This window comes from Pelodiscus sinensis, chromosome 10 (genome assembly GCF_052426305.1).
Source record: "Pelodiscus sinensis isolate ZL-2025 chromosome 10, ASM5242630v1, whole genome shotgun sequence".
In the NCBI taxonomy this organism is placed as follows: domain Eukaryota; kingdom Metazoa; phylum Chordata; order Testudines; family Trionychidae; genus Pelodiscus; species Pelodiscus sinensis.
The window spans coordinates 37950514-37961543 of record NC_143061.1 but is presented as its reverse complement, the minus strand read 5'-3'; the positions used below and the strand labels follow the sequence as shown (position 1 = coordinate 37961543).

The following is an 11030-nucleotide window of genomic DNA, read 5'->3' as shown; positions in this document are numbered from 1 at the left end:
AGCATAGCATAGACTTGTTAGCACAATAACCAGGAGCAGCCAGCACAATCCATCTAGGGGAGAAGGGGCCCTGGGTCCTGGTCCCCTATACTGCTCCAAGCCCCCTTAGAGAAAATCCCACACCCTCAGCAACTGGTCCCAGTCTCCAGGCAGCCCTATCTCCCCCTTTGTCTAACTTCCCAGGTAAAAGGAGTCACAATGTGTCACCTGGGCTGTGTCTATACTGCAGGCTTCTTTCGAAAGAGCCTCTTTCGAAAGAGCGCGTCTAGACTACAATGCGCGGATCGAAAGATCGATCCGCTATTTCGAAAAAGAGCGTCCAGACTGCCGGACGCTCTTTCGAAATTCAAAGCCACCCGGAACTGCTTCTGCCAGGGCATGGGGGCAGCATTTCCTTCCGGGTGCTGCCTGCCTGCCCTTTGCAGAGACGCGTGGTGAGAGGGACACTCCTGAACACCCGTTGCTCTGCTCCTGCAGCTGCCTTTGCTGTCCCTTGAGGAATTTTACAAGGCATTGCAGTGCTGCTTTGGAGTGCTCAGCTTCCTGGGACACCCCAGCAGCTTTTTTCTTTTGAGGTTTTTCTGCTTGCAGACCCTTTTTTTTGGCATGGAGCCAGAGCTGCCCCTGGGCAGGCGATGGCCCCACACCACCATACTGCAGCTGTTGCTGCATCTTCATGAGACAATCATGAGACTCCTTCCCGAGCTGGACCCAGACCAGAGGGACGAGGGGTTCCTCCGTCCGGCAGCCACACTGCCCTTGCCTCCGAACTTTTTTGTGGACAGGCGTGTTTGGAGGTTTGACACCAGCTCTGAATGGTGGGACCGGCTCGTGATGGAGATCTGGGATGACCAAGACTGGCTACGGAACTTCCGCATGAGAAAGACCACTTTCCAGGAGCTGTGTACCTGGCTCGCCCCTGCTCTGCAACGGCAAGACACCCACCTGCGGCCCGCCATCCCCCTGGAAAAGAGGGTCACCATTGCCCTCTGGAAGCTGGCAACCCCCGACAGCTACCGCTCCGTGGGACACCAATTTGGCGTGGGGAGATCTACTGTCGGGGCCGTCTTGATGGAGGTAAGTCATTGTCTGGGGACAGTCACAGTTTGGGGTGGGGGGAAGGGAGACTGTCAGGAAGGGCCAAGTGGAGTGGGAGTGGGAGTGGGAGGGAGCTCCTCCACTCACCCTGAATTGTGGGGGGGCGGGGGTTCTGAGGAGGGGATTCCCGGGGTGGTTGAGAGGGAAGGTGGGCGGTGGGTTCTCCTCCTAAGAGATAAGGCACCCCTTCTAACACTTTGTTGTCTGTCTCGTTCTGCAGGTGGTGAGGGCCATCAATTCGGAGTTGCTCAACAGGCTCATCTGTCTACCGGATCTGGACAGCGTCATGGCCGGCTTTGCTGCCCTCGGCTTCCCCAATTGCGGAGGAGCGCTCGATGGGACACACATTGCCATCCGTGCACTGCCCCATCGAGCAGCCCAATTCATCAATCGAAAGGGCTACTTTTCTATGGTCCTCCAGGCCCTGGTCGACCATCGTGGACAGTTTTCGGACATTTGTGTTGGGTGGTCAGGGCGGGCACACGATGCCCGCATCTTCAGGAACTCGTACCTGTACCGGAGGCTTCAGGCAGGAACATTTTTCCCCCATCGCCAGTTTGCGGTTGGGGATGCGCACATGCCGGTGTGCATAGTGGCTGATGCCGCCTATCCCCTGATGCCGTGGCTGATGAAGCCCTACACCGGCCAGCTGGATGCGAGCAAGGAGCAGTTTAATGCTCGCCTTTACTGGGCTCGCAACCAGGTCGAATGTGCGTTTGGCCGTTTAAAGGGCAGATTCCGGTGCTTGCTCACACGCCTCGACATGGGAGAGACCAACATCCCCGAGGTGGTGGCCGCGTGTTGCGTCCTCCATAACCTCGTGGAGAGGAAAGGGGAGGCCTTCCTACCAGGGTGGGGGAGAACTGCTGATGCCCAGGAGAGGCTCTTTGCCCAGCCCCGGACAGCTGCCATCCGCCAGGCTCACCGGTCTGCAGTTGGCATCCGGGAGGCCCTCCGGGAGCAATTCTCCAGTGGAGGCCACTGAGTGCACTGAGGGGCTTCTGCCTGGGGACTGGGCCCTGACCCCCAATAGAAGCTTCCCTCCACAACCCATCTCCTGACCCAGTTTGGACACATCACTTACACCAGGGTGTGTTTCAAAATAAAATGTTCTCTTTACTTATTTATAATTATGTACATATTATCAAACAATGTGGCAAAAATAACAATTTTTTTTTTCATTTTTGTTGTTGCCAAACTATATACAATAAACAAACAGTTCGTTTAACCCTTTGTTTGTGCTTTAACTGGGGTGATGGGGGTGATTGAAACCTGGAGGGGGGAAGGGGATCAGGTTGAACGGGGCTTGGCAGATTTCCCTTTCCTGCCTGGGCCTCGTGTTTGGGGTGCTCCCCGGCTACGGGATCGGGTGATGCACCTGTCGGTTGGCTGGCTGCTGGGGGGCTCTTGGGACGTGGAAGCCTGGGGGAGAGGAGGGCCAGGGGGAGAGAGGGGCTGGGGAGCTGGGGGGGGCTGGGGGAGAGGGAGGTCCAAGGGGGGAAAGGGATGCTGTTGTGGAAGGGGGGTTTGGTGGGGTGGGGTCATGGGGTGCTGGAGGAGCAGGACCAGGCACAGCAGCAGGCAAGCCGCTGACCTCCCTCAGGGTGCTGTACAGCACCGTGCGCTGCAGGACCAGCTCATTCATGAGCCGATCACGCCACCGCTCCTCTGCCTCCGCCCTCTGTAGCAGGATGGCGTTCTGCTCCTGCACAGCCTCGACGTGCTGCCAGAGGATGTCGGCGTAGACACGCCTGTGTCTGCGGCTCCCATGTCTCCGAGATGGAGATGGAGGTGGGGCTGGGGTGCTGCGGCCCTCTTCCACGGCTGGTCCGGCTGTGGAGGAAAAGAAGAAGACACAATCAGTCCTATAAACTGGACTCTGTAGCACTGAAAATACTAACAGGATGGTTTATTAGGGGATGAGCTTTCCAGGGCCAGACCCACTTCCTCAGATCAGAGTAACACGGCTACATTTCTATCACAATCAGTCATGTGTGCAACAGCTGTCCAAAAGGGCATGCCCTCTCCCTTGAGACAGGGGAAGCAGACATTCTGAAGGTCACACTGTGTGTGTGTGTGACCTGGGCATCAGCCTGAGCATGACAGGTTTCCCTTGTGCATCACCCACTGTGCACCCACCTACCTCCCCCCCCCCCCCGGGTGTGACACAAACTCACTGTACTCACCTGCTGCTTCCTCTCCCGCGCCAGATGACGCCTGGGAGGCCTCAGAGGTCTGGGTGACTGGCTCCAGGGTGAGGGTCGCCGTCTCCTCGCTGTCGTCCTCTGGGACCATGTCCCCGTCTCCAGACTGCTGTAGCTCCCGCTCTGGAGCGTCCACCACCGGGTCTGCCAGTCCAGACTGCACGAACCTCCGTGGTGTGCGTGCTTCTGCACTGCCACCCAGGATCTGGTCCAGCTCTAGGTAGTAGGGGCAGTAGTGGGGGGCTGCCCCAGACCGGGAGCTCTCCTCCCTGGCTTTGGCGTACCCCTGGCGCAGCTCTTTTACCTTTGAGCGCACCTGGTCCTGTGTGCGGGGGTAGTGGCTCTTCTGGGCCAGGGCTTCAGCCATGCGGCCATAAATTTCAGCATTTCGCCGCCGGCTTTTGAGGGCCTGTAAGGCCTCCTCCTCTCCCCACAGCTCCAGCAGGCTCTTTATCTCTGCGCCGGACCAGGATGGTGCCCGGCGCTTGGAGCCCTTGGCTGGGTCCCCAGAAGGCTCAGTGGAAGGGCCAGGACGCTCTTGGGGCTGTGACATGCTGCAGCAAGGTCGCCGTGTGCTCTGGCTCCTTGTCTGCAACAAGTGTCTGTGAGGGTGCGCCTGTCCCTTTAAGGAATGGCTGCAGCCAGGAACCACAGACGTGCAACCCATGGCCCACATTGTCCACCAGGGCTTCTTCCTGGAGGCCAATAATTTCGAAAGAAAGGGCTCCCCCCGTCCAGACTCACGTTCTTTCGACGGATCTCCCTCGAAAAAGGCGTTCTTCCTCATGAAATGAGGTTTACCGCCATCGAAAGAAAAGCCACGTTCTTTCGATTTACTTTCGAAAGAACGCGGCTTGAGTCTGGACGCAGGGGAAGTTCTTTTGAAAAAAGGGTACTTTTTTCGAAAGAACCCCTGAGTGTGGACACGGCCCTGGTCACACACATGCTCCCAGGCTCAGGTTATAGTGACCATTGACTACATGATGGGCTGAATGCTCTCTCAATGAGTCACACCCAAAATCTCTATCCCCATCTAGATAGTAGAGTAGTGTCCGGGAAACTGAAGAAACTTACCATAGGACAGTAGAAATCACATGCAACATAAAGCAAACAGAGGGAATACAATCCCCACTTCATCACAGCTTGGCAGGATGCATCCAGACCGCAGGCCATAGCTTCCCTGTCCTTGCTCTGAAGGTTAATCATAGAATCATAGAGCTGGAAATCACCTCAGAAGGCCATCAAGTCCAGCCCCCTGCCCAAGACAGTACCAATCCCAACTAAATCAACCCAGCCAGGGCTTTGTCAAGACGAGACTTAAAAACCTCTAGGGATGGAGATTCCACCACATCCCCAGGTAACCCATTCCAGTGCTTCACCAACCTCCTAGTGAAATAGTTTTTACTAATATCCAACCTAGACCTCTCCCACTGTAACTTCAGACCATTGCTCCTTGTTCTGCCATCTGTCACTACTGTTTTTAAAGTTGAGTATTACATTTGCCTTTTTCCAATCATCCTGTATCTCTCCCAATCGCCATGACTTTTCAAATATAATGGCCAAAGGCTCCTCAATGACATTTGCCAACTCCCTCAGTACCCTTTGATGCATTACATCCAGATCCATGGATTTGTGTTCATTTAGCTTTTCTAAATAGTTTCTAACCTGTTCTTTCCCCACCAAGGGCTGTCCACCTTCTTCCCACATTGTGTCGCCTAGTGCATTTGTCTGGGAGCTGACCTTGTCTGTGGCAACAGAGGCACAGAAAGCATTGAGTACTTCAGCTTTCCCCACATCATCTGTCACTTGGTTACCTTCCTCATTCAGTAAGGGTCCCACACTCTCTCTGATCACCCACTTATTGCTAACATGCCTGTAGAAACCTTTCTTGTTACCCTTCACATCTCTTGCTAGTCGCAATTCTGATTGCGCTTTCGCCTTCCTGATAATTCCCCTGCATTCTCAAGCTATGCATTTACACCCCACCCTAGTCATCTGTCCAAGTTTCCACTTCTTGTAAGCTTCCTTTTTATGCTTAAGTTCACCAAGGATTTCCCCGGTAAGCCAATCCGGTCTCCTACCATACTTGTTTTTCTTGCTGTGCATCAGGATGGTTTCTACTTGTGCCTTCAATAAAGCTTCTTTAAAATACTGCCAGCTCTCCTGGACTCCTTTACCCTTCATGTAAGCATCCCAGAAGATTCTGCCCATCCGGTCTCTGAGGGAGTCAAGTATGCTCTTCTGAAGTCCAGGATGTGTATTTTGTTACTCCCTTTTCTTCCTTTGGTCAGGATCCTGAAATCTACCATCTCAAGATCACTGCTTCCCAGGTTGTTATCCACCTTTAATTCCCCTATAAGTTCCTCCCTGTTTGTGAGCAGCAGGTCAAGCCGTGCATGGTCCCTGGTTAGAACCTTCAGCACTTGTACCAAGAAGTAATCCCCAACATTCTCCAAAAACTTCCTGGATTGTCTGTGTACTGCTGTATTGGTCTCCCAACAGATGTCAGCGTGATTAAAGTCCCCCATGAGAACCAGGGCCTGCGATCTGGAAGCTTCTCTCAGTTGTCTGAAGAAAGTCTCATCTACCTCGTCCACCTGATCCGGCGACCTGTAGCAGACACCAACCACAACATCACTGTTGTTGTTTGCACCTCTAATCTTAACCCATAGGCTCTCAACAGTCTTTTCTCCCTCTAAATACTGGAGTTCTGAGCAATCATACTGCTCTCTTACATACAATGCAACTCCTCCTCCTTTTCTCTCCCACCTGTTCTTCCTGAACTATTTATACCCTTCCATGACAGCGCGGAGTCATCCCACCAAGTCTCTGTTATCCCAATCAAATCATATTTCTTGGACTGGGCCAGGGCCTCTCATTCTTCCTGTTTGTTTCCCAGGCTTCTCACATTTGTGCGCAAAAACCTTAGATAACCAGTTGTTCGCCCTACTTCCTCCATTCAAATCAGGGATCCTCCTTTGTTGCTCATTCCTCTTTGCATTTCTTCCCAGTATCCAACTTTCCCACTCACCTCAGGGCTTTGGTCACCGCCCCACAATGAACCTAGTTTAAAGCCCTCCTCACTAGGTTTGCAAGCCTGCTTGCAAAGATGCTCCTTCCTCTCTTGGTTAGGTGGATCCCATCTCTTCCTAACAATCCTTGTGCCTGGAACAGAGTCCCATGGTCGAAGAAACCAAAGCCCTCTCTCCGACAACACCTGCGCAACCACGCATTTACTTCCTTAAGTCGACGATCCCAACACAGACCTTTCCCTTCAACAGAGAGGATGGACAAGAACAACACCTGCACTTTGAATTCTTTGATCCTTCTTCCCAACGCTACATAACCTGCAGCAACCTGCTCAAGGTCATTCTTGGCTATATCGTTAGTTCCCACATGGAGAAGCAGGAAGGGGTAGCAATCCAAAGGTTTGATCAGTTTTGTAAGACTCTCAGTCACATCCTGAATTTGAGCTTCCCATAAGCAGCACATCTCTAATCACCTGTAAGTATAAAGTACTTTGGACATTGAATTGTAGTGGTTTTGTTCAGCCAACAAGGGTACTCTTGCTTCTATTCCTAGTCTCACGCACTTTATTTACACATTCAATCTGGACTTGAAACATTCTGTTAAAACGTTAAAAATAAGATTAATTTTGGGCTTGTCCTCCTCTTCCTTCAAGTGGTTTTGTATTGATGTAAATCCACTGACTGTGAGGGAATTCTGCCTGAATTACACAAGGGCAAGTGAAAATGGAATCCAACTCTTTGAGGCCATTTTCACTGATATTAACGTCAACGGCATTATAGAGCACCTTATATAACATAAAAAAGTAACGAGGCCAAAATCCGCACTTGGATACTTAGTCATCTTCAAAAGATTTATTCTGGATTCACACCAACAACACAGAAAAAGAAAGAACATTTTGACCCCGGATGCTTTTTTAAAATCAGTCTTTGGCACAGGAAGCAATCTTTCTAACCAAACAGTTGGGTACTTCCCATATGTGTTTAATGGAAATTTGAGAGTATGCTTTAAAAGGTGAAGGAAGACCAGTCAGAAACTGTCAAGGACCAACACTAAGCTCAGGGTGCTGCATGTAGCTTCAAATTTTTGGGGGGGATTGCTAGCCCAAACTTTTCTGCTTTTCAGGCTTATGATTACAGTCTGTGTACAGATCAGTGTACAATGTACAGATCAGTACACAGATCATGGCCAGCGACACAGGATGTGAATTTTGATCTCAATGATAAGCTCCCTGCATCTCTAAAGTGATTTATGAAAAAGAATAAGACCCTTTCTCTCACTTTCAGAGATTAAAAAAAAATGGCTCAAGCTTGTTTGCAAATGTGTTTAGCCACTAGCTACCCTTTCTCAGATTACACAATTCCAGATATTACAGCACAGAACATTAGTTACCCAATGTTTTATTTTGCAACTGGCAAATCTGGCATTTTTCATTCAGTTACTTAAAAAAATAATAATTTATCTCCTAAATGGAACCTAACGTGACTTTGGCCACTGCCAGTCGAAAGAATAAATAATACATAGATGCATTGTGTGTGCTTCGTTTCCATTTAGTTTCATTGCTTTTGAACAAAAGAGCACACATGAATAAGATCATAAAATTCATTGTTCATTCCAAGATGTATAAAATGAATTCAAATATAACTATAATTAATCTGTGAATAAATCAATAGTTAGCATTCTAACAGTGTAAGGCGTAATATTAGTAATGAATAGACTTCTTATCTGGAGGCATTTGTTTCTTTTTAAGGATGTGCTGGCCATGTGCTATAGCTCATGAGGTTTTGAAATGTCCCTGACAGTCCAAAGTATGATGGCTTTTGTGAATAGCACATCCAGAAATGTGTTGATGTCGTGACTTATTTTAACATGGCAGCTTTATTATAAGTTGCTAAATGTTCTATATCAAAATAAGGAATAAAGCATACTGCCAGTGACAAAAAACCAAATCAAAACAAAACAAAAACAAAGATAGTTCATACCTAATTGCTGGTGATGACAATTAAGTGTATTTCACTAGAGCTATATAAAGAAGTGGCCAGTTGATGATTTGGGCTTCTGATACAATGCAAGTTAATTGTCTCATTTTGGGTCACATAGGCTGCATAACATATAATTTCTGGTTGGGTTCTTGTCTTTATTTTTGCCCTGAACCATGTAATGTGACAACTCCAGAAATACTGTGATTTTATCCCTGCAGTGCAAGTGGATAAAGCATTGTTCCACCATTAAATCTCTAAAAACTGGTTCACTTGCATGATCTTAAATTGATGCAAATGGACTTGTTAAAATAATATAAGAGGATTCATAATCATGCTTATGATAGCTACCACTATCATCTCTTTAGAAGAAATATCTACAGAGTGGTAGCATGGCCTAGTTGGAAGCTAGAGCCTCCTGTCTTCTAATTTGAATTTTGATGCAAACTGGCTGACACACCTTGGACAAGTCACATAACTCTCTGTCTCCCAAAGAGCTTCCTCCCCTATGAAATGAAGGTAGGACCCAGAGCACAATAGAATATTTTCATGGGACTGATTTTCTGATGAAAAAAAAATGCCCTTTTTGCAAAACAACATTTTCCACTGGAAAATTTCAATTTTAGCAAAAAAACTTTGCTTTTCTACTGGGAAAAAAAAAAGTCAAAATGTTTATTCCCTGGCTGCTTGCTTGGAAGGTAACTTTGACAAGAGCCTTTTAGTAATTATTCCATGTTGCAGTCCATTCTACAACATGTATCTTAAAGCAGCAGTATGACTTAGTAAATTAAGCATGAGGCCTAGAACTAGGCTTAGCTGGTCTTTTGGTGAATGGTGTAACCATTAGGCCATGGGATATTCTGTTATAGGTCTCACCCCATCTCTTTTATTGAAGTTGTTCAACTTGTAATATTTAATAACTCAGCCAGGGAGAGTGTGAAGCTGTAGCCCACTGATCAAGACACTGACCTGAGAAAAGGCAGAGCCTCTGTTAAAATCCCCTTATCTGGCAGAGCAGAAATTTGAACCAGTTCTCCCACATTCTGAGTGAGTGCTCTAATCACCCAGCCAAAGGCTATAAGGAAGCTCCTCCTTTTTCTCCTCCCCTTACTAGGCTGTTTGTGGATAGTTAGCCTCCGAGCATTCATTCCTCTGGTCCAGGACTGCTCAACTTTGGAGGTCCCGGGGACCACAACAATACTCACAGTACACATGCTGAGGGCCACAACTTAAGTGTGGTTGCATATACATGCAAATATATATGCATATATGTGCAAATAGCTTCTTTCACACTGACAGGCATGAATACAAAGCACTTTCCCACAATGCCCAAGCCCCCGCGGCACCTCCTCCCTGGGGGCTAGAAATACCAACACGCTGTTCACATCTGTTCCAGCCAGGCTGTCCACTTGCATCTTTCAATGTTCACCCTGCCTCACCGTTGTGGAGCGTGTTCCCAGTGGAGGCCATGTTCAAAGGATCCCACCCGTAGGCCGCATGTTGAGCCCTGCGTAAACCCAAACTGCACTGCAGGCTGCAAACAAACAGGCCATGGGCTGCATGTGGCCCACAGGCTGCATGTTGAGTAGCCCTGTTCTAGTCATTCCTACATATGACTTAGAGGAACACCTAATCTCCCCTGATTTGTGGCTCACTACCAGAAAGAGACATCTCCCAACACCCTGGTCTTTAGCACCTATCTCAATGAAAGGGGTGGGACTTAGGGCACACCCTTCAAGTTAGCATCTCCTATTGGCTAGCATAGGCAGACAACTGCCTAGCAGGCTGGCTTTGTAGATGTTCATGCTGATTAATGCACCTATCTCACCTTGTTCATTGTATAGGAGCTTCAGCTCCACACCTTTGTGGATCAACATTGTCCCAGTGGTTTCCTAGGTGCCTAAAATTTAGGTATTGCGAAGTTCAGCACCACAACACTGAAGGCCCTCCTGTTGATATGAGCCTAACTGCTTTTAGGTATTCAACAGTATTCTATGTCTACCACAATCTGGAAAGCACATTAGGTTATAGAGCAGGGGTGGGGAACCTCTGGCTTTCAGGCCAGATGCCAGCCACGGCTTGCCTTGATCCGGCTCATGAGGCTCAGTGCTTCCTTTTCCCCTCCACAGCAGGGTAAGTCGGTGCGAGTGCTCCAGCCATGGCAGGAGAAGGCTTCCTGCTGCTGGGGCTGGGGAGGAGCCCTGAACCTCCAGGGCCAGATCAAGACAAGTCGGGTGGTAGGCATCCGGCTTGCTGACATGTGCAGCAGCACGTGGCAAACTCCACACAAAACGGTGGCAGCAGCAAGAGGGTAAGAATTTCAGCCCAATGGTTAGAGCACTCACTCAAGAGGAAGAGGACCCCGCTTCAATTCCCGCCCCCCCCCCTCCCCCTGATAGAAGAAGATATTTGAACAGAGGTGGGCTACCTCTTAGGTGAGTACTCCACCACAGGATTCCACAGTCACTCAGTCTCTCCCTGGCCCAACATGCATTTCATTATTTATGCAAAGTGAACAGCTGCAACAAGAGAAAAATCACATTAGAATATCCAGTATCCCAATCTTCACCTAGGCTGAGGATCCTGCCCCGGTTTAAGAGCAAGAAAGGCATCTGGACACCTGCATAAGGGCAGTGCCTATATATATCCACAATAGAAAGTTAGGCATGTAGGGCACTTTTACTGCAAAAATCTAAGTGGCTATAGGGTTTTGCAGTAGCCG

The 11030-nt window shown here is 49.0% G+C and overlaps 1 protein-coding gene across 1 annotated transcript; it reads right to left on the bottom strand.

Annotated features, from left to right (window-relative positions):
* Window positions 1–2296: 2296 nt before the first annotated feature.
* Window positions 2297–3855, bottom strand: LOC149523863 (uncharacterized). The gene is made up of 2 exons (XM_089780996.1): window positions 3285–3855; window positions 2297–2931 (listed from the first exon to the last, which is right to left on the bottom strand). The coding sequence occupies exons 1-2, from the start codon at window positions 3853–3855 to the stop codon at window positions 2456–2458; spliced, it is 1047 nt and encodes a 348-aa protein (XP_089637122.1). The 3' UTR covers window positions 2297–2455.
* Between the last annotated feature and the right edge of the window lie 7175 nt (window positions 3856–11030).

Coding starts and splice junctions, on each gene's coding strand:
- LOC149523863 (XM_089780996.1), bottom strand. CDS start 3,855: ATGTCACAGCCCCAAGAGCGTCCTGGCCCTTCCACTGAGCCTTCTGGG. Junction 2,932..3,284: donor CGCGGGAGAGGAAGCAGCAG/GTGAGTACAGTG, acceptor TTTCCTCCACAG/CCGGACCAGCCGTGGAAGAG.